At 52.3% G+C, this 25,104-nt stretch overlaps 1 protein-coding gene across 1 annotated transcript; it reads left to right on the top strand.

The window, feature by feature from the left end:
* The first annotated feature begins 1,497 nt into the window (after nucleotides 1-1,497).
* DUSP4 (dual specificity phosphatase 4) lies at nucleotides 1,498-16,390 on the top strand. Its single transcript, XM_032328975.1, has 4 exons — nucleotides 1,498-2,371; nucleotides 11,599-11,744; nucleotides 12,819-13,038; nucleotides 13,654-16,390. Exons 1-4 carry the CDS (start codon nucleotides 1,939-1,941, stop codon nucleotides 14,037-14,039), a joined length of 1,185 nt encoding a protein of 394 aa, XP_032184866.1. The 5' UTR covers nucleotides 1,498-1,938; the 3' UTR covers nucleotides 14,040-16,390.
* Nucleotides 16,391-25,104: the final 8,714 nt, after the last annotated feature.

Raw genomic sequence — 25,104 nt, 5'->3', positions numbered from 1 at the left:
GGAGCCCGGAGGTGAGAACTCCAGGGAGCCGCGCTGCCCGCAACAAAAGCCCAGCGGAAGGCCGAGCTGGGGGCGGGAAGGACCCCGCGGCTTCGGCGGCCTTCGCTGCCGGGGTCGTGCCTCCAGGCGGGACCCGGAAAGGCAGGCTCGACTCCGCTGCCACCCGCGCCGCGAGCGAGTCCTGCAGCCTCCTACCCATCCCCCGCCCCCCCCTACCCGGCGGTTAATTCTCACTAACAAGATTTGGCATGATGTCGGGCGAGTAATTTTTGGCTTCTGCCGTGTCCCCACCGGGGCGCGCACAACCCCCTGCCAAAAGCGGCTTCTGGGAAATTAAATGCCTAAGTAAAACCGGGGGCGGGGAGAACGCTACACGACCTGGAAAGAGGGACGCACTCGCCCTCAGAACTTACTGAAACCTTCCCGCGTCCGTTTCTCAGGGTCTAGCTTCTCACCAAATGTAGACCCTAATTGTCATTTCCTGAGAAAACAATGCACGTGTATGCAAGATGAGGTGAGGACTTTTCCGAAAGCCGAGAACGTCGGCCCCCCCCCCCCACCGGGATTCAATAAACAGCTTTAGGAAGCGTGGACGGGAGTGGCACCCCGGCCTTCCTCCCTAGGAACATCATTCCGGCCAATAGTGCCCGCCTCTGGGTCGTAAAGCAACAAACCCAACACCTCCCTACTACTGGGCTTCGGGGCCGGAGGGCTTTTCCCTTTCATCTTGGAAGCGGGGGCTCGCCCGCGTTCCTCGGGACGCTCTAAGGCGGATTTCATGGCTTCGGATGAAAATCGATCACGCTAATGCAGACGTTAACGTCTGCGGGGTCGCGTGGCTCAAACAACCCGCCGGGCGGCGCGCACTCCGAAAGCCGGGGCCGAGGACGTCCCCCCGGCCGCGCTCGCTGGGCCGCGGGGCCACGGTGCCCTCTCCACTCCGGCGCGCGGTGGGAGACCCGCGAGGTTGCTAAAAGGGACGAGACCTCCCCACCGAGCTCCCCGGTCTCCCGCTGGGCGGGCTTCCCGGCTGGCCGTGCTCCGCACGCCGAACCCGCGCGGCCGCGGCGGGGTGGCGGCTCGGCAACCAGTGTCCGGCGCGCGACGCGCCGCGGAGCGCCGCGGAGCCCGGGACCCGGCCGGCCATGACCGCCGCCGCCGCGCTCCATTCACAAAGTCCCGGCGCCGCCGCTCGCCTGCCGGTCGGAGGCCGCCTCCCTCTTCCTCTAGGTCTCGGTTTTATGAATGGGCCTGACGGCGAGCGCCGAGCGCCCTGTTTACTCCGCTCTTTGTGACGTCGCGTTCCCATGACTGGGCGCCAGCGGCCCTCACTCCATTCACGCGCGGGGAGGGGGCGGAGGAGGGGCCGCGGGGCGGAGGGAGCCGGGACGGGGCGGGGAGCCGGCGCGGGAGGGCGGGGGGAGGGCGCGAGGCCCGGGATGGCAGGAGGCGGGGCCTCGGGAGGTAGTAATGAATCTGCCCCCTCCCGGGGGAGAGCAGAAGAGCCTTAATACATCTATAAGCCAAAGAGGAAACTCTGGCTGGGGCAGTGCGCGGAGCTCCGGCTGCTGGTGGGGAGCGGCGGCCGGAACCGCAGCGCCGGCGGCGGCTACGGCGGGAGCGGCACAACCGGCAAAATACAATAGAGGCAACAGCAGAAGGGAGCCCGCGGTCCTCTCCCGTAAACGCACTCCGCTCCGCCGCCGCCTCCCCCTCGGCACCGCGCGCGGTGCTGCCTGGCGCCCGAGGCCGCTCGGACTGCTATGTAACCGCGAGACGGCGGGAGCAAGGGGGCCGGGGAGAAGAGGTGCACCCGTGGGAGGCTGTGGGGGCCAAGTTTGCGGCCACTTCGGCACGCGCTTTCCTTAGCCCCCGCTTGCCCCTTCCTGCAGCTCGGCTGGCCCAGGGGTCCTTTGCCTCCTCGCGTGCCCGGCGACCATGGTGACGGTGGAGGAGCTGCGGGAGATGGACTGCAGCGTGCTCAAAAGGCTGATGAACAGGGAAGAGAACGGCGGCGGCGCGGGCGGCAGCGGCGGCCACGGCGCCCTGGGGCTGCTGAGCGGCGGCAAGTGCCTGCTGCTGGACTGCAGACCGTTCCTGGCGCACAGCGCGGGCTACATCCGAGGCTCGGTCAACGTGCGCTGCAACACCATCGTGCGGCGGCGGGCTAAGGGCTCCGTGAGTCTGGAGCAGATCCTGCCCGCCGAGGAGGAGGTGCGCGCCCGCCTGCGCTCCGGCCTCTACTCGGCGGTCATCGTCTACGACGAGCGCAGCCCGCGCGCCGAGAGCCTCCGCGAAGACAGCACCGTGTCGCTGGTAGTGCAGGCGCTGCGCCGCAACGCCGAGCGCACCGACATCTGCCTGCTCAAAGGTAAACTCGGGCGCCGGGGCGCGAGCCCGAGGGGAGGTTCAGCGGGACTGGGCGGCCTGCGTCTTAGTGGGCCGGGGAAGAAGTGCCCGGAGGGATTCGTGGCCGTGAGGATCCCCGCGCACTCCTTTGTGCGCGCTGGTGTGCATGGGTTTGCAAGGTTTTTGTGCGTTTGTGTGCAAGTGCGAGCTCCTGAAGTCCCCAGAGACGGCGAGGGTGCGTTTCCTCTGTCACCTGCCGCGTCGGGAGTCTTCGGAGATTCTGCATTTATTTACACTCACTGACCGTCAGGCCTCTTAGGCGAAGGGACCCCACTGCGTTGCCCACCCAGAATCCGTGTGTGTGTTGGGGGGGGAGGTGCTCCCAGTGCCACTGTGCGGGCGGGACCAGGTCAGGCCTGTTGTCTTGGCACGCCCGGGCCCTGCGCCGAGTCCCGAGAACCCGAGAGGTGGGGAAGAGGGTGAAGGGTGAGCGCCGAAGCGGGAACGGCTCCGTGAATGCAGAAAGGCGGATCGGGTTGCGGACATTGTGCGGAGCTATCTGCGTCTCGTTCCCTGCTGCCCAACTCCGAGCTCCGCCTGGAAGGTGGCCAACTTCTCCCGCCTCGGGCTCGACCTCAGCTCCGGGAGCGGGGGGCGGGAGGACTGTGTATTCGGGGAACGCGAGATGGGACGGTGCCCTCTCAACGGAGGCTGCGGAGAGGTACGACCTTTTGTTCAGAGCCGCTTCTCAACCATCTGTTGGCGGCGCGTGCTGGCTTTAAGCGGACCCTGGCGCAACTCCTCGGGGACGGGAGTTCTTGTCAAGTCGGGGAGTCGGAAACCCCCAAAGGACCGCGGGCTAAGTGATCGGAGGGACGGTGCGCCGACCGCACCTGCCCCGCCTGCTGGAGCCGCGGCCCTTGGCTGTCCCCGCGCGAGGGGGAGCGGGCAGGACCCGGTGTGGGTAGGGGCGCCCCCGCCGCGCTGCGCCCCTGCCTCCCACCGCCGCATTCCGCGCATTCTTTCGCCGGCGTCCGGTCACTGCCTCCGAACCCGTGAGGCGTTTCAGACCCGGGCCTTCAAAGAGCCGGTCCTTTCCCTGCAGGCGCCCTTCGCCTCCTCCCTCCTTTCCTTTTCCCTCCGGACCTGCTCACCCGAGAGGAAGGGAGGTGGTGGCGGGAGGAGGGGCGGAAACCTGTCCCCGCCGCCCTTTCCAAAAAGCACAACAACCCCGCTCAGTGCTGGCGAGCCGGGTTTGCCCCTGCCGAACAGCGGGGGGCTTTGTTCTCGGCAGTTGTTTCCTGGCCATTTGACCTGTCAGCTGCTGGGGAAATGCTGCTGTTGACCTTCGGTTGAACTACTAAGGCGATTTTGCTGATTTTTCTGTTTCCGCGAGGGCTGCCTTTTGCACCTCCGAGGGAGCCTAATCTTCCTCTCTTCTCCCCAAAGCGTTTTAAGAGAAAGTGCCGGGAAGGGGTTGCACCGGAAGGCCAGGCGCCTGGGACCCGCGGGCCTCGCCTGCCTGGTGGCCGAGCAGTGCCCGGGAGCCCCCGGCGGACGCACGTCCAGCTTCCTCCCGCGCGGGTGTGGGAGGCGAAGCTGCGGAGCACGCCCGCCTTCCCCTACCCGCTGCTGGCGTTCGTGGCATCGGGGAGAGAAATTTCTCGGGGGTGATGGGCTCCTCGATGGCACGGGCTGGCACGGGGTGTTCTCAGTGCCGCGCTGCCCTGGACTGTCCCCCATTATTTAGAGCCCAAGCCTGCGCCTTCCTTCGCGGGCCTCTGAAGCCAGGGCCCTTCTGGAGGTCGAGCAGACCCACGTGGAGTCTGGGTGCGTTTTGTTTTGTTTTTGTTCCTGGAAGAAATCCGGAGGGGATCGCCCCGGAGCAGCAGCTCGGGGACCTTGGCCCCTGGACTAACGGGCGCGAGGACACCTAAGACCCGGGGAGGGAAGGCATATATTTAACGTTTCCTTCTCCGGCTTCTCCCTGGTCGAGCGGGGAGAACCCAGAGCCAGATCCGTTCGGACAGCCGGCCCGCGCACTCGCCGCTAGGCGCGAGGCTCAGGCTCAGGTTCGGGGTGAGACAGGAGCCTCTGGCTACAATGACAGTCCCCTCGTAGGACAGGAGCCTCCGGGTAAAATGACAGCCCCCTGGCTTTTGCCGAGGTCCCTGGCTAAAGGAAAAGAAGTCTTCTATGGGCTCTTTCCTCCAGAGGCTTGCACTGCTTCCTGTGGTCTGACCTGGTGTGTGTCAGGGAGGGTTTCCTACCAGGCTTTTCCAAGTCCACATCCTCGAGCGTCTGGGCCTGGGCAGCAGGTAGAAACAGTGCGTCTGCAGGAACAGGCCCGGGGAGGAACCAGGAAAGGTTTCACTGTGTCTTCTAAGGAAAGGAGCCTTTGGGAGCAGCCTCCTATAATTCGGAGGGGTGGGTGGTGGTGATGGAATAGGGCTAGATCCCTGGGGACGGCAGAATGTCTGCCTAGCAGGTTAACAGGGGCATTTGTGGCTGCTTCTCCTGTATGTGCTAAGGAGAGGAAGTCTCAACACCATTCCTCTTCCTCTTCTTGGTCCTCTAAGCAAAAAGGTATCCCCACTGAGGTTAGAAGGACCCAGGAAGTGTCTGCTCCCACAGGGCTAGGAGAGGAAAGCAGGGCTCCTAAGTTCTGGTGGAGAAAATGTGCGTTCATAGGAGGGCACTCCCCGGGCAGGGAACTAAAGGGAAGCCCTGGGGGAAGGGGGGACATAAAGCCCTTTAGATTATCTTTAGTACATGCCCCAATGGTTTAGGGCTTGGCTGGTTTGGTTTTTACCGGAGTTGCTCATTTTAGTTTTCACGTAATGGGACTCTGTGTAGGTCTCATTTCATGAATATGGAGCAAAAGCGGGCAGACGTCTCTAACAACCTGCAGGGACAGGAACGCAGTAGAATATTTTCAGAAGTTACATTGTCCTTCCCAGCCAAAGGCTCTCTAATCCTCCGAGTAACTGAGTAACTAAATAACCGTCTTTCAAAATCTCAGTTCTCTCTTTCTGCCACTCACCTCATGCAAGAATTCACAGTTAAGAGTAAATGTTACTCTTTCCATTTCCTAATAGTATCCAAGTTTTGCTAAGAGCCATCACCTAAATCATTACATTTTCTGGTCTTTTTGCTAGTAAAAGATTCTCATTGACCTAAACCTTTTTTCTTTCTTTCTTTCTTTCTTTCTTTCTTTCTTTCTTTCTTTCTTTCTCCTCCGAGGTTCCTTTATTTAAAATCCTGTAAGGCATTTTTAGGGAACGTTCAGAAATTTCAGTTTTTGAGATGTTTATTACAATACACATCTCCTTTGAAGTCCTTTTCTCTTTCTTTTGTAAATCCTCAGATTGGGGTTATAAAGAACCCTGGTCATTAGAGAAAGACAAAGAGAGCATTTTCTTACCCTAATAGAAGGCATTCTCTGCCTCTCCTACTTCTCCAGTAAGTCAGTCTCACGCAGAAGATTTTAGATATAAAAACACTGTTTTACTTTTCTCCTGTCTAAAATTGACCACAGCTCATGACTTCTGTCTGTTTTTATTTGAGTTCTGATGTTAAAGTTGTCCTGGTATGTTTTGAGAAAGGACAATCAACTAGATAGTCCAGCTTCTTCCTCCAGGTTGGGACTCAAATATGCTTTAGTCCTAGGGCCTGACCATACAGATGGTGACATGACAGTTTCCAAAGGAAGCAGCCAGCAAGGCCAGTGATGGAGTGGGGATTGCTCAGCCAGCAGCCCTGCTCTCACTCTGTGCCTGTTTTGTCTCTCTCGGGCCCCAGTTGCCCAGCCCATGCTAGTCCCCCAGGTCAGTGGCATTAAACAGCAACGCCCCAGGGATGAGGGGGTATGAGTTTGCCCACCTCCTCCACCCAAAGAGAAATGGATTAGCTTTTCTTCCTAGAAACAGGACACAACGCCCATGACAGCCAAGGCTTGAGGGCATCAGAATTACACAAAATGGTAGGCCTTATAGTCTCTAACTTCTCCTGCAGTCAAAGAATGACAACGAATGAAGCAATCTCACTGTTTTTTTGCATCATTTGAACTGGAAGCTTCCAACGAACAAAAGTAACTAAAAACGAGGTGTAGGTACAAATTGAAAGTGAAAATTCGATCCTTACTAAGCCCATCACAGCTCCCTTGGGCTTGTCCTCGAGGCTCATAGGAGAGGTGGGCTGTATAGGAAGGAGGGAGGGTGGCTTTTTTTTTTTTTTTTTTAAGATTTTATTTATTTATTTGAGACAGAGAGAGCGGATGGGCTGGGGAGAGGCAGAGGGAGAAGCAGACTAGTTGCTGAGCAGGGAGCCCGATGTGGGGCTCAATCCCAGGACCCCAGGATCATGACCTGAGCCAAGGTAGATGCTTCACCAGCTGAGCCACCCAGGCGCCCCCAGAGTGGCCTTCTTAAGGAGCCAAGAAATTCCTTTAAAAAAAACCATAACATCTGAAACCAGATAGCCAGTTTCCTAGCTGGGAGGCAGTTGCTGCCTGACCACGGCAGTCTGACAGGAAGAAGAGTTCACTCTCCTGACGGAAGGCAGCAGAAGCCCGCTTGCTGGACAAAGCAGATAGCCCAGAAGTTCTGGGAGGGACTGCAACCCAGACCTAGCTCCAATGCGTCATTGTCAGCCAGCTGGCACAGGACCACGGGTCTGTGCCTGGGGTCCCAGCCTGAGCAGCTCACTTAAACATTCAGCACTGTTCAGGATTTACAAGGTGATTATGGAGTTAACCCCCACATCAAGGGAAGTTATCAAAGCCAGAGGACCCCAGACTTTCTCGCTGGGCATCAGCTGCCTTGTAGTGATAAAATGTCCCAGGAGACCAAGCCCTTGTCTGTCTGGGAGCCTCGTCTCTGAACGGGTGACATTGTATGGAGAAGGTAATGGAGAGAGTGAAAGCCGTATTAAGATCCATGACCACTGACACCACCAAATGACTGGCTTTCCCCACACAGACCCCACTAGAGATCCTGCTGTGGGGATATGATCAGCACTACATCAACCTGCCTTTTCTAGACACTTTGATGTCCTAGCCCTGCATGGACGTGTGGCCAGTGGGCCGTTCTTTGCAGTAAACTGTGACAGTTGTGCTACTGTGTGAGTGTGAGAAAAAGAGTGTGGAATTGAGCTATGGAGGTAGTTATTCCTCAGAAAAGTTGATTGGGGAGGGGGTGGGGAGGAATTATATTCCTTTTCTTTCCTTTAGCCCCTCAAGTTTCAAAACTTAGATGAGAAAATGAGAGCTTTAAGACTAGAAAGTCTGTTATTAAGAACACGGGAAAAACGAGTCAAAATTACTCAGAGTATTTGTTATAGAATTACCTTCTGTTGGACACAGACGGAACAGGTGGAAAGTCATTGGTGTATGTCTCATACGATTGTATCCAGAAGCTCGAAAAGCAGATTTCGGAGACACCTGCTGTCAGTTCGTAGTTTACAAATAAAGTTTGTGATATTTAAGATCACAAGAGTATTGGTACTTCAAGGTGCCTGGGTGGCTCACTTGGTTGAGTGGCTGCCTTTGGGTCGGGTCATGATTTCAGGGTCCTGGGATCGAGCCCTGCATCCGGCTCCCTGCTCAGCAGAGAGACTGCTGCTCCCTATCCCTCTGCCTGACTCTCTGCCTACTTGTGCTCTCTTTCTCTGTCAAATAAGTAAATAAAATCTTAAAATATATATATATATATATATATATATATATATATATATAGGCACTTAAAGATGATATGGTCTGAAATCCTGCCATCATGACCCTGTAGGGATACAGACACACCTGAAACCAGAGTTCTGTAAAATCCCCCTTTAAATGGAATGCATTCTAGAGGTTTCTATTCTGTTACATCGCATTAAATAAAATGTGCTGATCATGACTTCTGAGTGACAACCTGTAGTTTGAAAAGCCGTGGCAAGAAGCAGAGTTCGGTGAAATGTCAGGACTGTCCTGTTCAGATCCTTTCTGGTTTTGCCTGAAAATTCTGTATCTTCAACAGGGTGAAAAACCAGCAGTCTGTGGCTCCCCCAAGAGAAGGACCACCAGGAAGGCAGAGATGGGGACACAGCAGGGTGGGCTTCTGACGGCCAGACTAGCAGATGGCTTCGAGACCAATGGGTTGAACGTTGTCCCTCCCCTTACTTGGGGGTCTCCCTGAACCGCAGTTTTCTTTTCTGTGACATCAGGTTCAGTCCCCTCAAGGGCTGATAGTTGGACCCATGTTTGGGAAGAGACTGACACAGAGTAAGCCTTTCCCCTAAACAATGGCTATCATTTTTACTAACATGGTGCTGATGGCCATAGAGGACTGATACTCTTGTGGGGTGCGGGCGTGAGTGGTTTCCTAACTCACAGGCTTCTGCCCCAGCACCCTGCCTGCCCATCATTGTGTGTTCTACTCATCGGACTGGTCCTGGACCAGTGCAGCTCATCGGCCTGCAAAAAGGACCTCCTTTGGTGCTGCTCTTTGTAATGGATCCTCCAAAGCTAGCAAGAGCTCAGGAGGGAAAAACCCTCTCATTGCTGCCCGTGCCCTGGGATGTCCAGTCCCTTGGGCTAATCTGCTTTCTCACTCGGTTCCTTTCTGCCTGTTCTTTAAAGATCTGACAGAGCGAACTGATTTCAGTCGTGATGTTTCTGTCCCATTCTAATGCTGTCTTCTCCCACGCGCTCTGTACTGTTAGGAGAGGTCTGGGGGTGGGGATGCGCAGATGACAAATGACCCCCCTCAAGCCTGCTCTGGCCCCCAGGTCACCTCTGTCCTGCCCAGTTGCCCACCTGCCCCCTGCCCATCATGGCCCGGGAGTCCTCTGTCCTTTGCTGCTCTGAGGAGCCACCCAGAGCCAGTGGACGTCCCCGATGGGGAAAGGTCCTGGACAGTGCAGTACCTGTCCTTCTACTGTCCGAACCAGATCTCAGGGCTGTGAATGGGAAAAAACCAGTAAAGCCTAGGCGAAGAAGGCTGTCCAAAGTCTGGGAAGTCGCCAGTAATGCTGGGTTCCCTCTTTGGTGCCAAAAAAGGAAGCCTTCATTATGTGTCTCCCCGAGGCCAGGCGCAGAGCACTGGCTGTCCCAAGTGGTCTTCGAGGGACGCCGCTGGGCCCCGACGGTTCATCACATTTTACAGATGAGGGAGAGACTCAGAGAGGTTGCATGACAGCCCTAGGCTGCACAGCTGATGATTTCTTGGGTTGGGATGCAACCCAGACCTGTGAGTCTGAAGGAGAATCCACGTGGTTCCCTGCTCATACCTACTCAGCCATGGGAAAAACATTGTGTCAATCATTCTGAGGCCTCTCCCACTTCCCCTGCCCCTGGGACCGGTGGGGCGGTCCTAGGACCTCTGTGACCTTGCCGCCTGGCCCTTGGCCCCCTGGACTCCCCTGATCACTTGCCGGTGGGCACTGCTAGTCTGTCTGTCTAGGTGATGAGCTTATGGAGGGCACTGCCCAGGCCTTACATTTCTTGGAAAAAAAAAACACAAATGTATTTGGATAGCTCAAATTATTGTACTATAAACACAGAGAGTTGTTTACTTAAAAATTTTCAAATCCTATAGAATTGTCTGGAGTAACAAGTTATGTCTTTGTATATGAGTGTTCACCAGTGGTTTGTTAACTGATCGAATTCTCTTTCCATCCTTCCAAGGGGGGAGACTGGAAGAAGTTTCCCGAGTCCTGTGTTGGGGCCGCAGCTAAAGACATTTGCTGCCTCTTCCCCCATCCTGTCTTCTCTGCATTTGGGACAGCCGGGTTTGTAGCCTTATCAGGAAAACGGGGTGCTGACGGGTAGGAGGGGTGCCCCTGAGCTGAGCTGCCCAGGAGGGCCACCGACATGCCTGATACTGCCAGTCCTGGCCCCTCGAGCGGGTTTTCCATCCGGGGAGGCTGGTCATTGTGACTCAGCAGCAGCCAGGCGGGTGACCAGGGAGGCAGCCAAACGTTTCTATCCCAAGGGAGGGCATGGAGGGGGAATGCAGGAGACTGGGGCTCAGAGGAAAAAATGCCTACCGTGTTTCTGGAAGCCTCACGATGCAGTGAAGAACCGTTTCCCTGCCTCCGCAAAGCAGTGTTTTCTGGGGGCGGGGGAGTGGGATTTGGGCAAGTCATTGACTCACCGTCACATGTCTGCCTGTTGGAAGGTTCCCACGAATGGTTCCAGGGCACACTGGCCCCTCACTGCTTACACCCAGACGTTTAGCTGTTACCTATGTGACTGTTGGGTGAACGGGTCGGTGAGAGGGGTTGTTCCACAACGTGCAGGCCCTACTGAATTGACTTATGATCCACCGTGGGTCCTCCAGAAACTGCAAAATAAAAAATACGGACAGGGCCAAACGCGGACAGTGGACGCTGAGTTGCTCATCAAGCCACGTCCCATAGCTCCCAAGTGAATCAGATCCTGATCAGGTGTTTGTCTCCTGGTGTCTCCCTGCCCCTCTGCCTACCTACATCTCTGCCCACCTCCGGCCAGCCCGCGCTCTTCTGCTCGCCCCTAACACTATTACAGAGAAATTGTCCCTTTATCTCTTTTTGCTTAAAAGACCTCCCTTCCCCGGAAGACGATCCCACAGATAACCATTCCAGAGCTTAGCAACTCTCAGGGCAGGAAATCCTGCCTTGCCCCAAACCTGCATGTAGCAAGAGGGATTTATATTTAAGCCCGTTTCCTCTTATTTTGGCCCCTTGTTGATGGAACAGCTGTTTGTGTGGCCGGACGATTGGCATCTGTTCTGTTGCTGAGATCCAGAGGGGCTTGGTGCCAGGGTAATTTTTTTTTTTCCTTCTCTCCCACATTCGAGAACCTCTCCAAAGGAAGAGCTGGAGTTGGGGATGACAGACATGATCCTAGGTCCCAGGGCTTGGCACCTCCGTGTTCATGGAAACCCACAGTAGCCATCCTGTCTTCGTGCTGTCATCACCCTAAGGAGCTGCTGTGGAAGGTCCCTTCTGGCATGCTCCCCCGCACGTCCTCCTTTTTGCATCTGCATCTCGAATCTAAGTCTTGTTCCTAAAACTTTCCTTCCAGCCTTCAGGATGAAGCCGGACCAAAGGGGTCTCTCTGGAGGCTCCATAGCCATTATCTCTGGGCCCACAGCGCCACCTGGTGGCCAGTGTAGATCCAGCCGGCCCCAGCTTCGGAGCCCTTCTCGGTCTAGGGGTAGGATTCAAGGACTTGCTAGTTTTCTGCTGGCTTAGTGACCCTATTAACCAGAACATGTTTCTTTTTCACAGGTGGCTATGAGAGGTTTTCCTCCGAGTACCCAGAATTCTGTTCCAAAACTAAGGCCCTGGCAGCCCTCCCACCTGCTGTGCCCCCCAGCACCGCGGAATCCCTGGACGTGGGCTGCAGCTCCTGCGGAACCCCGCTGCACGACCAGGTAGACTCGGGGTCCAGAGCCCGCCAGGGAGGGGCAACTTGGGGGCAAGGAGGCTTGTTTCCAGGTTGCGGCTTTTTTAGGGGTTGGGGATGCAGGGCCTCCGTTTGGGGAGAAGGTAGTGAACCCCGAGTGCTGGGGTGGGTGTTAGGGAGGGTGCATTTGTTCCTGGAAACTCTTCCCCTTCCCTCTTCTTAGCCTCGCTCGGAAAAAGACAAAGATGTAACTTTCCGACTTAGCCTCTGAAGTTACGTGCAGGCGGGTGAGGATTGCTGAAATCAGAAGGGTGGGACCTGCTGCGGAGAAGCCGAGAGAGCACCCTCTTTGAAAGCGCCGCCCTGGGAACTGGGCCGCCCCCCCCACCCCCCCGGAGTGTATAGCCCACTGTAAATGCCAAGTGGACATAAATGGTCGGCTCTCCCTCCCCTAAGGAAACCAGCTTAAGCTGCCATATTCCTTATGAGCAGACTCCTTCTAGGCCTTCGGTTTAGATGGACGGGGGTGAATTTATGGGGTGCAGCAACTCTGCTCCCAGATCTCAGATCTTTTGAGTTGATGTGACTCAGAAAATGTCACGAATTTAAGCCGATGTTACCTCATACTGCCAAGATCCCTCCTTTTGTCTGTGAGGCTGGTAACACCTGTTTTTGGTGTGCCACCCGGAGATGTATCCGACCCAAGAGGTCCCCACATCACACACCGGATAGCCTGGCCATTAGCAGGTGTAGATGAATGTCGCCAATGGTGTGGCAAGGCCAGCATGGCGTCTCGTATCCAGGCAGAGGCGGCGACTGGAACCGGCGTGTGGGGCCCACCAGGCTTTACCATCCCGGCTTCTCAGCCCACAGCAGAGCCGAGTGGAAAGGCTAGAGGAGTCCCCTGGTTCTGTCATCTGCGGGGAGCCCCAGCAGGTGTACGGGGAAGGCTGGGGGCGCTGCGTCCCCCGGCGTTCTCCAGGGCTTGTGAAAGCCGGCCTCGGACAGGCTCCGTCTCCGGGTCCTCCTCCTCCTCCTCCTCCTCCTGACTGCCTCCTACTCACCATGCCCGGGGGGCCTTTGCTTCCCCTTTCTGGTGCAGGGGGGTCCTGTGGAGATCCTTCCCTTCCTCTACCTCGGCAGTGCCTACCACGCTGCCCGGAGGGACATGTTGGACGCCCTGGGGATCACGGCCCTGCTGAATGTCTCCTCTGACTGCCCAAACCACTTTGAAGGACACTACCAGTACAAGTGCATCCCGGTGGAAGACAACCACAAGGCAGACATCAGCTCCTGGTTCATGGAGGCCATCGAGTACATCGGTAGGTCGGCGCTGGGGTGCACGCCCTGGCGGGAGGCTGGGAGGGAGCCAGGAGGCTCCCTGCTGAAGGAGGGACTCAGGCAGCGCTGTCTCCAGGGCACACCGATTTCCCCTCTGCCCCTAAGGAAGGCTGACCCCCTGGATGCCGTGTTGGGGCAGGAGAATAGGAAGACAGATTCCCACTCCTCTGCTCTTAGCCTAGCCAACAACTTCTTGCTTGGCCATCTCCAAATGTCTAGATGATAAGGCTTTGGGGATTGGGGAGGGAGACAAATAAAGAGAGAATGGGGGGTCATTGTTTTTGTTTCTGCAAATGGAAATCCTTGAGGTACCTTGGGATTTCACCAGCTTGAACCCGGGTTTTTTCCTAAGCTTAGTGCATTTGTTTGGTGAAGTCTCAAAAACAGGAATCTTAGAGTCCCTTGCAGTGGGCTTCTCTAAGGAGAATTTAGGACTGTTACTCCTCGAATGGGAGTGCCCCTCCCCTAATACTCCTCAGACGCCCCCCCCCGCCCCCCACCCAGCGGGGCCAGCCCGCACCTGCGCGCACCTGCCGCCCGGCGACCCCCGGGCGGGCGCGCGCAGGGCACTGACGGTGCCGCGCTCTCTGCCCCAGATGCGGTGAAGGACTGCCGCGGCCGCGTGCTGGTGCACTGCCAGGCGGGCATCTCGCGCTCGGCCACCATCTGCCTGGCCTACCTGATGATGAAGAAGCGGGTGCGGCTGGAGGAGGCCTTCGAGTTCGTCAAGCAGCGGCGGAGCATCATCTCGCCCAACTTCAGCTTCATGGGGCAGCTGCTGCAGTTTGAGTCGCAGGTGCTGGCCACGTCGTGCGCCGTGGAGGCCGCCAGCCCCTCGGGGCCCCTGCGGGAGCGGGGCAAGGCCACCCCCACGCCCACGTCGCAGTTCGTCTTCAGCTTCCCGGTGTCGGTGGGCGTGCACGCGGCCCCCAGCAGCCTGCCCTACCTGCACAGCCCCATCACCACCTCCCCCAGCTGCTAGGGCCGCGGGGAGCCCCGACCCGACCCCCGCCGCCGGCTCTCCGCGGGGCTGGCGGGGACTGTTGGCGCGAGAGCCCGGCCGCCAGGCTCCCCCCGTGCCCTCCTGCGGGGCCAGCTAGAATGGCAATAAGGACTTCGAATCCACCTTACGAGCCCACAACACACTCCAGCCTAGAGCAATAACGGCTGCCTCCGCGGGCAGGGAAGACCTCGGTTTGGTTTGTGCGTCCGTGTTACTTTTCAGATAGGAATTTCTTACCTCATTTTTTTAAGCAGTAAGGCTTGAAGTTATGAAACCCACAGATCCTGGCAAAACGTGCCCACCCGGTTTTATTGAGGGGGGGGAGGGGGCGCGGGGGTGGGAAAGGGACAAAAAGAAAACAAGTTTGCCAGAAGTGCCTGGTTCTGTGTGCTTCCTTCTCTTTTGTTCTTGTAACGGGTTTTGGTTGCGGTTCTGTTTTTTAAAGAAATCTTACAGGAGATGATTTTCCTTGTGAAGTCACCAACAGGTGGATAATGATGCTTAATAATAAATAAAAGTATTTATTAAGGAGTTCCTCAGAGTATGTAAGTGCAAGGAGCCTAGGGATGATGGTGAACTTGGGATGTATTTATGTCCTGCCACGGTCAAGGCAGTTAGGAGCCGGACGGTATCTCCCAGGTACGGACCAGGTAGCGGGAGGGTCAGTGGGCACTGGTTGCCACTGAGAAGCAGGCAGGTGACGTGGCAGGAGGAAAAAAGGAAAGACCTGCTTTCTGACTTCTTTGAAGCTGGTTCCCAGGCACGGGGGACACGAAAGCGGCTCTAGGTCCCAGTGACACGGCTTTTTCTTGAGATCGGTGATTTAATTTGGCGATGGGAGCCTCTTCTCCCAGACCTGCGGGAAAGCTCGCCTATGCCCTGGATTAAGTGCTGTGTGGTAAAAGGTGCTTCTGGAAAATTCGGTGCAGCTGAGATTGTCCTCCATGGAGCGAGGCCCTTGGGGCAAGCAGCTAACTGGAGATGAACCGGACGGGAATCCTCTGGCGATTGGAAGCGCCGTCTTGTCTCCTGCACACTTCAGTATTTGTAATGTTAGAGGGAAGTACAGCAGTTCTTGCCTTCTTGAAATTCCTGGTGTAGCTGACTATTTTTCAAGGCCCTTCCTTGAAGAAGGAGAGGGTTTTGGATACCAAGTTTCCCGTCTTGAATGGAAGACGGTGTGAGTGAGAAGCTGGCTAGACCCTTCTTGGGAGCTGGCTGCTGGGCTGCTTTCCTGGGCACCCTGAGCCTGGCTCCCATTTTGGAATCCTTCTTGGGTTCATGCCATTTTAAGGGGCCTTTCCAAATGCAGATAAGGCTCTTGGGAGGGAGAAGGAGGTTTGCTGCAGACTGGGCGTGGGGGGAGGGCGCAGGGAAGCTACATGTTACTTCATTTGTGGTAGTGTGGAACAGTGTCGTTACAGAGTGCCGCCTAGAGGTATTTGCAGACTTGTCTAGAAATGAGAGCATGTTTGTTTGGCGTTTTTTTTGTTTTGTTTTTGATGTTTTTTGTTTTTTTGGTGGGGTTTTTTTTTTTTTTTTAAGCCCCTTGTGAGTCTAGATCTAAATGAACATTCTTGCTTATCCATAAATAACTTCAAGCCTCGATGTCAGAATCGCATTGGAATGCCCTTTCTCACCCTGGCATTCCAGACAGGACCAGGTTCCTTGCATTTCCTTCCATAAATATGAACCTGTGTTGGCATCACTCATCCTGCCTTTGTCAAGCCCTGTCTTTGGGTGAGGCCGGAGTTCCCGCTTCCTGTTTTTAGAAAAGCCAGAGGCCCCCTCCATCCCTGGGAGCTGCTTGGCTGAATGGGTAGGGGAGAGGTGAGGGGTTGAGGTTCCCGGGCAAGGGACCTATTTAGAGATGGCGTGGTTGGCCGTTCCCACTTTTTGCTTGATTGCTAGAAGTTGCTCTATGTTTTGTGATGAGTGAGATCGAGCAGTTCTGCAGCTGCGAGAGCTCTGGGTTCCAACAGCAGACAGACCTGGGGGGCGGGGGCGCCTGTGGCGGGGGGAGGGCAGCCAGCCTGGAACAGACTCACTTTCTACAGAACAAGTGTACAGTTGCCAAAACCTGTGTGTCGTGCTTTCCCAGACTGGATTCCAACCACACGGACAGTCGGAGCTCAGGACCGGCCCCAGACATGTCTTTCCCCTGCTTTCCAATTCAAGTTTTCTGTCACCGTGTCAAACCGCTATTTATAAAGCCATTTTCTTTGTACTCGGTAACAGCCTGAGTCCCAGAACTCTCAGAGATAAAATAGGAAATTAGCTTGATCGGAAAAGGGGACTTTTTTTTTTTTGGAGGGTCATAATTATGCCATCAAGAAGCCTCTTTGATGACTCGAAGTGACTCTGTAATGAAGACACCACTACAGGGTCCGCTCGAATGGCCAGGTGGATTTCAACCGGCATCTCCCCCATGGAGTCTTTTCTGGTGATGCAAAAGTCCTGTAACGGCCAGAAAATGTTGCCACTTGCCCTGATCCTGTCCGCGGTGCTGTTGGCTACCTTGGATCTTCTCTAGAGACCAAGGGACGCGGTCGGCTCCCTCCTGGAATTCTGTGGGACCCAGGGATGTTTGTGGAGCACTGAGGGTCAAGCACTGGACTTTGCCGTGGAGAAGGATTAGGCTGAAGCTGCCGTGGATGGTGTCTGAGCACTCGCAGCTTTTGTCCTTTTCTCCTGAGGCTGTTTTGCCAGGTGCTCGTCCCAGCCGGATTCCAGAGTTTTCAACGAGGTTGAGAAGCCATGAGAGAAATTCTAAGAGTCTGGAAAAGTGGGTAGAAGGGAGGTAGAATGGTCAGTTCGGATGGCAGTTGGCCGCCAAGCCCGTTGTATTAAAGCAGTGGTTCACCTTGGCTGTCCATTGGCGTTAACTGGGGACTTTTGAAAACCTTGCTACCAGGCTATCCCAGGGCAACGAAGCCAGGATTTCTGGAGCTGGAACCCAGGCATCTGTATGTTCCAAAGCTCCCCTGGTGCTTTCCTTGTGTAGCCAAGGTGGGAAAACCCGCCTTGCTCTCTGGAGGGCAAGGTGCTGCTGGAGGGGGTGTCTTAATGACACAGAACTCACTGGTCTCGGAAACCACAGCTAGGGGGTTGTCATTGGCTTGGCAGGTTCCTTCTGTCCATCCCAGCCCGGCAGAGGGACAAGATCGTTTCTCTCAGGAGCTCAAGGAGCAGGTGACCTTGAATGGCAGCTGATGTGTGGAGCAGTGTTAGAAACCTGAATACAGTGTCTGGATGTTGGGGTTGCTCCTTGTCTAGCAAGGAAGATAATGGGGCTTATTCTTGAAGATGCCCTTGTCCCCCAGGAGCACCCTGCCTGTCCTCAGAGCTCAGGAGTCAGATGAGGGAGAGGCTTCTTCAAGACAGAGCGATGCAATACTTGTAACTTTTGTAAATAGCCCCGTCTTTCAGAGTGATGTCATTTCTACATTTGATAATGCTTGTACTTCTGTAGGATGTATATAGTTTAGGGGATTATTTTTTGTTTGGTTTCGTTTTTTAGAAGAGTCGACATGTCTTTTTATTTATTGCCTGACAAAGATCATTTGAAGAAAAATAAATACATTTTCAACCATGTCTGGCCTGGTTTATCCTTTCCTTGGAAATGGCACTGCTGTGGTGGCTTGGAAAGGAGCGAAAGGAGGTCTGGGGTATTGGAGGACCCTGTGTCCTTCGTGACGGTGACGGTAAGATGGTGGCTAGGAAAACCAGTGGCCCTGTTCTTGCTCCCTGAACACCACCCGAAGACAGGCTCACCTGCATCTCTAAGAACCTGGTTTCTCCGGGAAGGGTGTCCCGGGGGAAGAAAGAATTAATTGGACAATAAGAGACAGAGAGTGTCCCTCATCGGACCTACTTTGGTCCAGGCACAGGATAGAGTGACAAGGATGGCTCTTTGGAGGGAGAAGTCAATCAAACAGCCTAACCACAAGGTGATTAGGGCTATAGTACAGGAATATATATGGCGTTACCCCCGCCCCACCGATAACGAGGGGTCATGCCTGGCTCACACACACAGACTCTTAGAAAATTTAGTGACTTCATATTTCATCAGGATCATGGAAATTAGCAATATTTTCAAGGCCAGGTTGAAACTATAGATGGATGCACGTCAGTGGCCCCTCAGTGCTGCTCTGTGGATTTCCCAAACTGTAAACTGAAAACATCTCTGTAAACGTGCATTCCCCCCTGAATCACTGTTAATTTATCCTGGAAGAACTAGCCAGTGTGATCAGCCCATGGAAGAAAATGAGGTAAACGATTTGGAAAGTTGGGAAGCCAAATTGTTTGCAGATAAAACGTGTCAGAAGAACACAAGAGAATCCACTGAACGACCGTCAGGGAGAAGTCAGTGAGTGCTTGACTGTAACATTAATAGGAAAAACTCGGTAACTTTCTTAGGCAAAAAAACAAAACAGAACAAAACAAAAACCAAAAATAAGATGGAAGTAGTAGATCCCGTGTACAATATAATTTAAAGATGAAGAGTCTACAGTAAACTATACCAGAGATAGGCAAGACCCAGATGATGGACAAGGAACATATATGAACACTTGGGAAAACCAAAGGATGTACAATGCTCTCGGATAAACAGACTTAATACTGAAAAGATACTATGTCCTTAATGATAGAGTATCATTAGTGATACTATTAATATCTAATGATATCAGTATTAATACTGAAAAGATACTATGTCTTTAATGTCTTTAAGATTAATCTACATTTAAAGTGGTCTCAAAACACCAGTGGGGGTTGTGAGGAACATGGCTAAATGATCTTGATTTCACCTGGAGAAATCTGCAGAAATAGGCAGGAAAAATGGTAAAGTAACAGACGGCAGAGACTCCGTAGGTGGAGGGGTGGGATTTACATCCTTTTGTACTGTGGGAAATTATTTACAAAGTAGAGATTCTTGCGCCCGCTTAGAACGTACAGAGTCAGAGACCCTATAGACCCACATGCAATTTCTGATTTATAGCTAGTTCAGGAATGCCTGAAACAGCTCTGTCTTCCATCCCCTTCCCATTCAACTTCAGACCAAAGTTTTCAAGTATGGCCACCATGACTCCTACAATTTACCCAAGAACTTCGTTGTGTAACCACTTTATTTTGCTCACGAATTTGTAGATTAGAAACTTGGGTAAGGCTCTGCTGAGCAGTTGTCCCTTGGTGTCTCAGGCGGTCACAGTCCGTGACGGCTTGTCATGCTGTCTCCTGAAGGCGGTTGGGCTGGGCTTCCAAAAGGGCACACTCAAGTGATGGGCCGTCCGTGGCTTCCCGCTGAGCTTCCAGTTGTGACCGTCTTCTGGAGCGTTGACACACGCCCTCTCTCTGGAGCTGTCTGATTTCTCTCAAGACAGAACTGAGCTCCGGCGGGATGCTTTCAAGCCAACACCCGTTCTTGTGATCTGGTTTCAGAAGTCACAATGTCGCTTCCTCTCTATGAGACTGGTTGAAGCCAGGGTCAAGCCTCTCAGGCTCAAGAAAACGCGAGAATGTCAAGTTTCACTCTTAATTGAGAGACATTTGTCATCTAAGATCTCCTCCAAGGACCGAAACAGCTTTCAACCACATTTTATGCTATCAATGGCTCCATCTGATCCAGAGAACATCACAAGGTACACCTAGTCTTAGATAAAGAAATACTAGAAAGCAGAAAGCTGTAAAAGCACCATCCAAGGAGGGAACAGAGGTAGGAGGAGGTTTGAGGTAAATTAGCCCCTGATTTCAGGAACCCCATCTCCACATGACTCTTCACCTTTTTACATTGGTGGCCACCCAAGCCATCTTCCCTGCTACACAGTGAGGGGCACAGAGCTCAGCCGAGGGCCTGCTACAGCTGGCTAGAGAGAATGTGTGCTGAGTTCTCCACCAGCAGAATTCAGAGCTACTGAAACGGTCACACAGCAAAGGCAGGCCGACTGGGTAGCTCCGGGGCTCTCTGGGTAAGAGACACGTTCCCATGAACCCTTGCTAAAACTCCTTCCCCTGCTTCTCTTGAGCACGTATCACGCCTGTGAGGATGGGGAGGTTTGGCCTGGATTTTCATCCAAGAATGACATTAGTGTCATCATCAGATGGGCACAGAGTTGCTGCCTCCCGGCAATGGGCTCTTAGACAAGACCTGAGTCGGACAACCCAGCTTAGACCAACAACTTACTCCGTGAACCCAAAAGGGCTAAGCTGAATAGAGCCAGCCCCCCACTAAGTTACCTTCCTAGTTGCTGGTAGAGAAGGGAAGGGAAGGACTTTGTGACAGGAGAAAGAACAAGAAAACCATGTTAACCTAGAGGCATAGGAACCTCACCCGGGGAGGGGGGAATGTGGTCCAATGGATGTCCTGAGTTCTGACCAGTGGGATGGGTGTCCTCTCCCGGGGAGAGAAGTTTGTTGGTGAGAGGGTAGATGGGCAGGCGGAGGCATAGAAAGGAACTAGAAACAGGTGAAAAGGATCAGTTTCTCCAACATGTGTCTTTGAGGAGAGGTCTCTAGAGAGAAGTCTTGTTAGCCTTGAGATTGGGGATTTCATAACTGTCTGTTCCCTAAAGGTTTTGTCCAGCCCCTGGGATCCAGGTGTCTCCGTGTGAGCTTTATCACAGGCATTAGCAAAGGGGCCATTCCGGTCCCGAGAACCTCATGGCTACCGGCACTCAGAATAGGGAGTCTTCTGGATACAGTGCTCGGATCTCTTTGGAAAGCAGGGAACTGAGCCTTCTCAGAACAATAACCCAGGGATTTGGTTCCTTCAAGGGGTCGAGGCTTCCCACTGAACTTGGCCTTGAAGCTCCAGGTGTCTCCCATCAGAGTTCCAAGCTGACTTTGTGTCACTACTTCAGTGGTGGTCGTACAACCCTTAAATTTAGTCAACTTACTTAAGATCACTGAATTACACACTTAAAATGGGTAAACTTTATGGCACATAAATTATATCCCAATAATGCTGTTCAAATATTCATATATGGAAATGTGCTCACTGACCCAAATTTCAAAGAACACAAATACTTAAGGGTAAAAATGGAATGTTTCTCTTCCATATCGCAGCCTTGCCTCCCACTTGAACTTTACATAACCAAAACGAGCTGTATCCTTACTTTGAGACCTGTTTCTGTGCTGTATACATGCATGTTTGACAGCCCAATACTGTTAGCAGAATTTTTTCTCTTGTTCTTCCTTGTTACTCCTGCCCTGCCCTCAACGTGATCAGCCAGACATTTCCTCTTGTCGCCCCAGGTCAGGGATGGCTCCGGGCCAGACCACAGAAACTAAGGAATCACATTCCTCTCTTCTGAGGTGCAAAGGCATAAAGCAATAGATGAGAGAGTACGTGTCTTTGCTCAGTCAGACCCTCCTGCCCCAGGGGGTGCTGCGTAGACGTGTTAATCCACACACAGCCTGCCTTATCCCCTAACAGCACGCTCTGGAAATGTCCCGTGTCTGTATACACTGGTCTCTTTCACCCTTTTTAAAAAAAATTTTATTTGACAGAGAGAGATCACAAGTAGGCAGAGAGGCAGGCAGAGAGAGAGGAAGGGAAGCAGGCTCCCCGCTAAGCAGAGAGCCCGAAGCGGGGCTCGATCCCAGAACCCTGGGATCATAACCCGAGTTGAAGGCACATGCCCTAACCCACTGAGCCACCCAGGTGCCCCTCCTTCACCCTTTTTAATGGCTGCATAGTATTTTGTAATAGAGTATCGATGAATTATTTTTAAATAGTATATAATTTCACTTTTTATTTCTTCTTTAGCTCAAGAATGATACAGGAGAGGGTTTTAAACTTCCAAGTGGCTAGGTTTTAGTTTTTTAACTATTCTATGTGACAGTTATAGTTTTGTTGCCCTTGGGTTAGAGAATGTGGCATGTCTGATGGAAACGGATGTGGTGTTCATATTGATGTCATTTCTCTCCCCACGCACGGCTTTTTTACCCAAATACTCACTTTGTCATAAACCCTCCGGGGTTAATCTGATAGGTAAGTTGCATTAATTTACTATGTTTATTTGCATTTCTTTTCTTCTGAGCTAGAACACTTTGATGTATTCAAGAACCATTTGTATTTTTTTCGATGAACTGTGTGTTCATAACTGATTGTCTTTTTTTATCTTACAGATTTTCAGGAACTCTCTTCTGTATGGAAGAGATTAGCCCCTTGTCCATAGAACAGATTCCAAACATTTCCCGTTGTCTTTTGTCTTTGATTATAATAGTGTTTTTTTTTTTTTTTTTTTAAACAAATACCTATTTTGAGTTCCTGCTTTCAATTCTTTCGGGTATATACTATCCTGCCCGACTTTATTTTATTTTTAATTAAAACTTTTTTTTTATTCTGCCTTACTTTAAAGACTATTTAGACAGAGAACAAAGCTGCTCGCCCTGTGGCCAGGTCCTCACCACTGAGAAGGGCTGTCACTTGTATTTTACTGTAATACACTGGTGAGCCCAGAGGAGAAGAGCTCATCTGGCTTACTGTTCCCTTTTCCTCATAATCCCCCTAGGTCTCAGCTTTGGAGCACTGGTCTATAAAATCCAGCTCCGAGTCCAAAGCAAAGGAAACAGAATTTTCTGCTTTTCCTCTTTGTTCTCCCCAGTTTCAAACTAACTGAAAATACAAGGATTCTTTCATATATGTTTACACTACTCACCTCTTTGAAGTCAAAGGAGTTAGGTCAAAATTAACTATTTTTATTTAATATTTATTTCTTCATGTGCCTCTCTAGGTTTCCTATCTCTATTAAAAGAGAAAGTCTATCCATCTATTATCTATCGATCGATCATCTATCTATCCTTTGCTAGAACACATTTCTATCCTCACTTCTCTCTTTTAGAAATAGACTGAATCTTTAACAGTTTCAGACTTACAGCAAAACTGGAAAGTACTGAGATCTGCCCTATACACTCTGTCTCCACACATGTGGCCTCCCCCATTGTCAGCGGCCCCCACCAGAGGGGCGCATTTGTTCGTGGGTGAAACTGCGTTGACGCACCTTCAACACCCCAAGTCCAAAGTTGACACTCAGGTTCACTCCTGGGTGCTGTTCGCTGTGCGGGTTTGGACCATCGAACCGTGACGCGCGTCTACATCACAACATCCTAGAGTGTGTTCATTGCGCTCAAAAAGCTCGTGCCCCATCTCCTTCCCCCTCTCTTCCCACCTGACTCCTGGCATTCGTGGACCTTTCCACCGTCTCCAAAGTTTTGCCTTTCCCAGAATGTCATCGAGGTGGAATCACACCGTGTGTAGCCTTTTCGGATTGATCCCTCTAGCAGTGGGCATTCAAGCTTCCTCCGTGTCTTTCATGGCTTGGCAGCTCACGTCGTTTTAGAGCTGAAAAACATCCCATTGTCTGCCTGTGTTGCAGCTTTTTTCTTTACCCGCTGAAGGACATCTTGGTTGCTTCTGAGTTTGTGCAGTTGTGGGTAAAGCTGCCATAAACATCTGTGTACAGGTTTCTGTGTGGACGTAGCTTTCAACTTGGAGCACAGTGGCTGAATTGTATGGTTATGAGCACGAAGGTAACTTGCCAAACTGTCATTGAGAGCGGCTCTACTGTTTGGCACTCCCACCGGCAATGAATGGGCATTCCGGTTGCTCCACATCCTCACCAGCTTTGGGGATTTCGGCCATTCTAACGGGCGTGTACTGCTTTCTCACTGTTATTTGAGTCTCCATTCCCCTAATGATGGATTCCGTGGAACACCTTTTTATATGCTTACTTGCTATCTATTTCTCTTCTCTGGTGAGGTCTCTGTTCAGATCTTTGGCCTTGGTTTTCCTCGGCTTGTTCAATTTTTTAAATCCTGGGTTTTTAGGAACTCATTGTATATTTTGGATAGCAGAACTTTATGTGTCGTTTGCAAATATTTTCTCCCTGGCTGTGGCTTATCTTCTTGTCTCTCCACAGTGTCTTTCACAGAAGTTTTTTGTTTTTTTTTTTTTTAATTTTAATGAAGTTTAGCCTATCGGTTTCTTTCTTTTGTGGATCGTGCCTTTGGTGTTGAATTTTAAAAAGGCATTGTGAAAGACTCTGCCAAAAGAACTGTTAGAATAAATGAATTCAGTAAAGTCACAGGGTATAAAATCAGCATACAGAAACTGGTTGCATTTCTATACATGAATAAAGAAGGAATATCACAAAGGCATATTTAAGAAAAGACAATCTATAATTTCTGTTTTCTAACACTGGCAAAAGCCGCAGGGAAACCCTGAGTCTAACGGCATTTAGAATATGATCTTCCAGTGAGACACTGATGATATAAAACCACGTTGTAGGGTCACTGCGGGGTTTTCGTGCCCATTTAAGCATGGAAACTTGGAAACCTCAGATACAGTCATGCTTGGTGCCTATCAACAGGTGCCAAAGTCTATATTGGAAAGAATTCTGGGACATTATTGTTTCACCTCTGAGTCTCAGTAGTTTCTTTATCTGTAAAATGGGGATTAAATTTCCCACTTTGTGGGATGTTGGAATTATATATATTATTAATTATATACAATATAATTATATGTATATTAATTATATATATTAATTATATATATCTATCTCACAACATATATACAAAGTACCCTGCTCATCATCATGCTGCAGGAATTCTCTGCCTTAGTGCCCCGGGTTCTTGGTCCCACCACTTTGAAGAATGAAGAGGTAGACCGGATGAAGTGTTGGGTAGCAAAGCAAAGTTTATTGGCCAAGAGTATAAAGCACCTGGAGAGGAAGGGGGGCCCTAGAAGGTTGCCCCCAGAGTTTCTAAGTTAAGGGGTTTTTTTGAGCTCTTTTGTGGAACTTTCTTAAGCCATCAGGGTGTGCTGAGTCATGTCAAACCGGGCTTTGGTCATGGACTGGTCAGCCTATTAAGTTGTCAACGTGTGGTCTTTTTGCTGACATCGGGGGGGGGGGCAGGGGTGGCTCATGTCTCAACTGCCCCTGCCCGTGATATTGACAAATGCTTTTTGGTGCATTGCCTCATTTTAGGACATTCTGCAGCAGTCAGTTCTGCAAAGGCTGCGAAGCAGAACGCTGGTGCGGTCCTG

Source organism: Mustela erminea, chromosome 21 (assembly GCF_009829155.1).
Source record: "Mustela erminea isolate mMusErm1 chromosome 21, mMusErm1.Pri, whole genome shotgun sequence".
Classification (NCBI taxonomy): Eukaryota; Metazoa; Chordata; class Mammalia; order Carnivora; family Mustelidae; genus Mustela; species Mustela erminea.
This window is presented reverse-complemented; position numbering and strand designations above follow the sequence as displayed.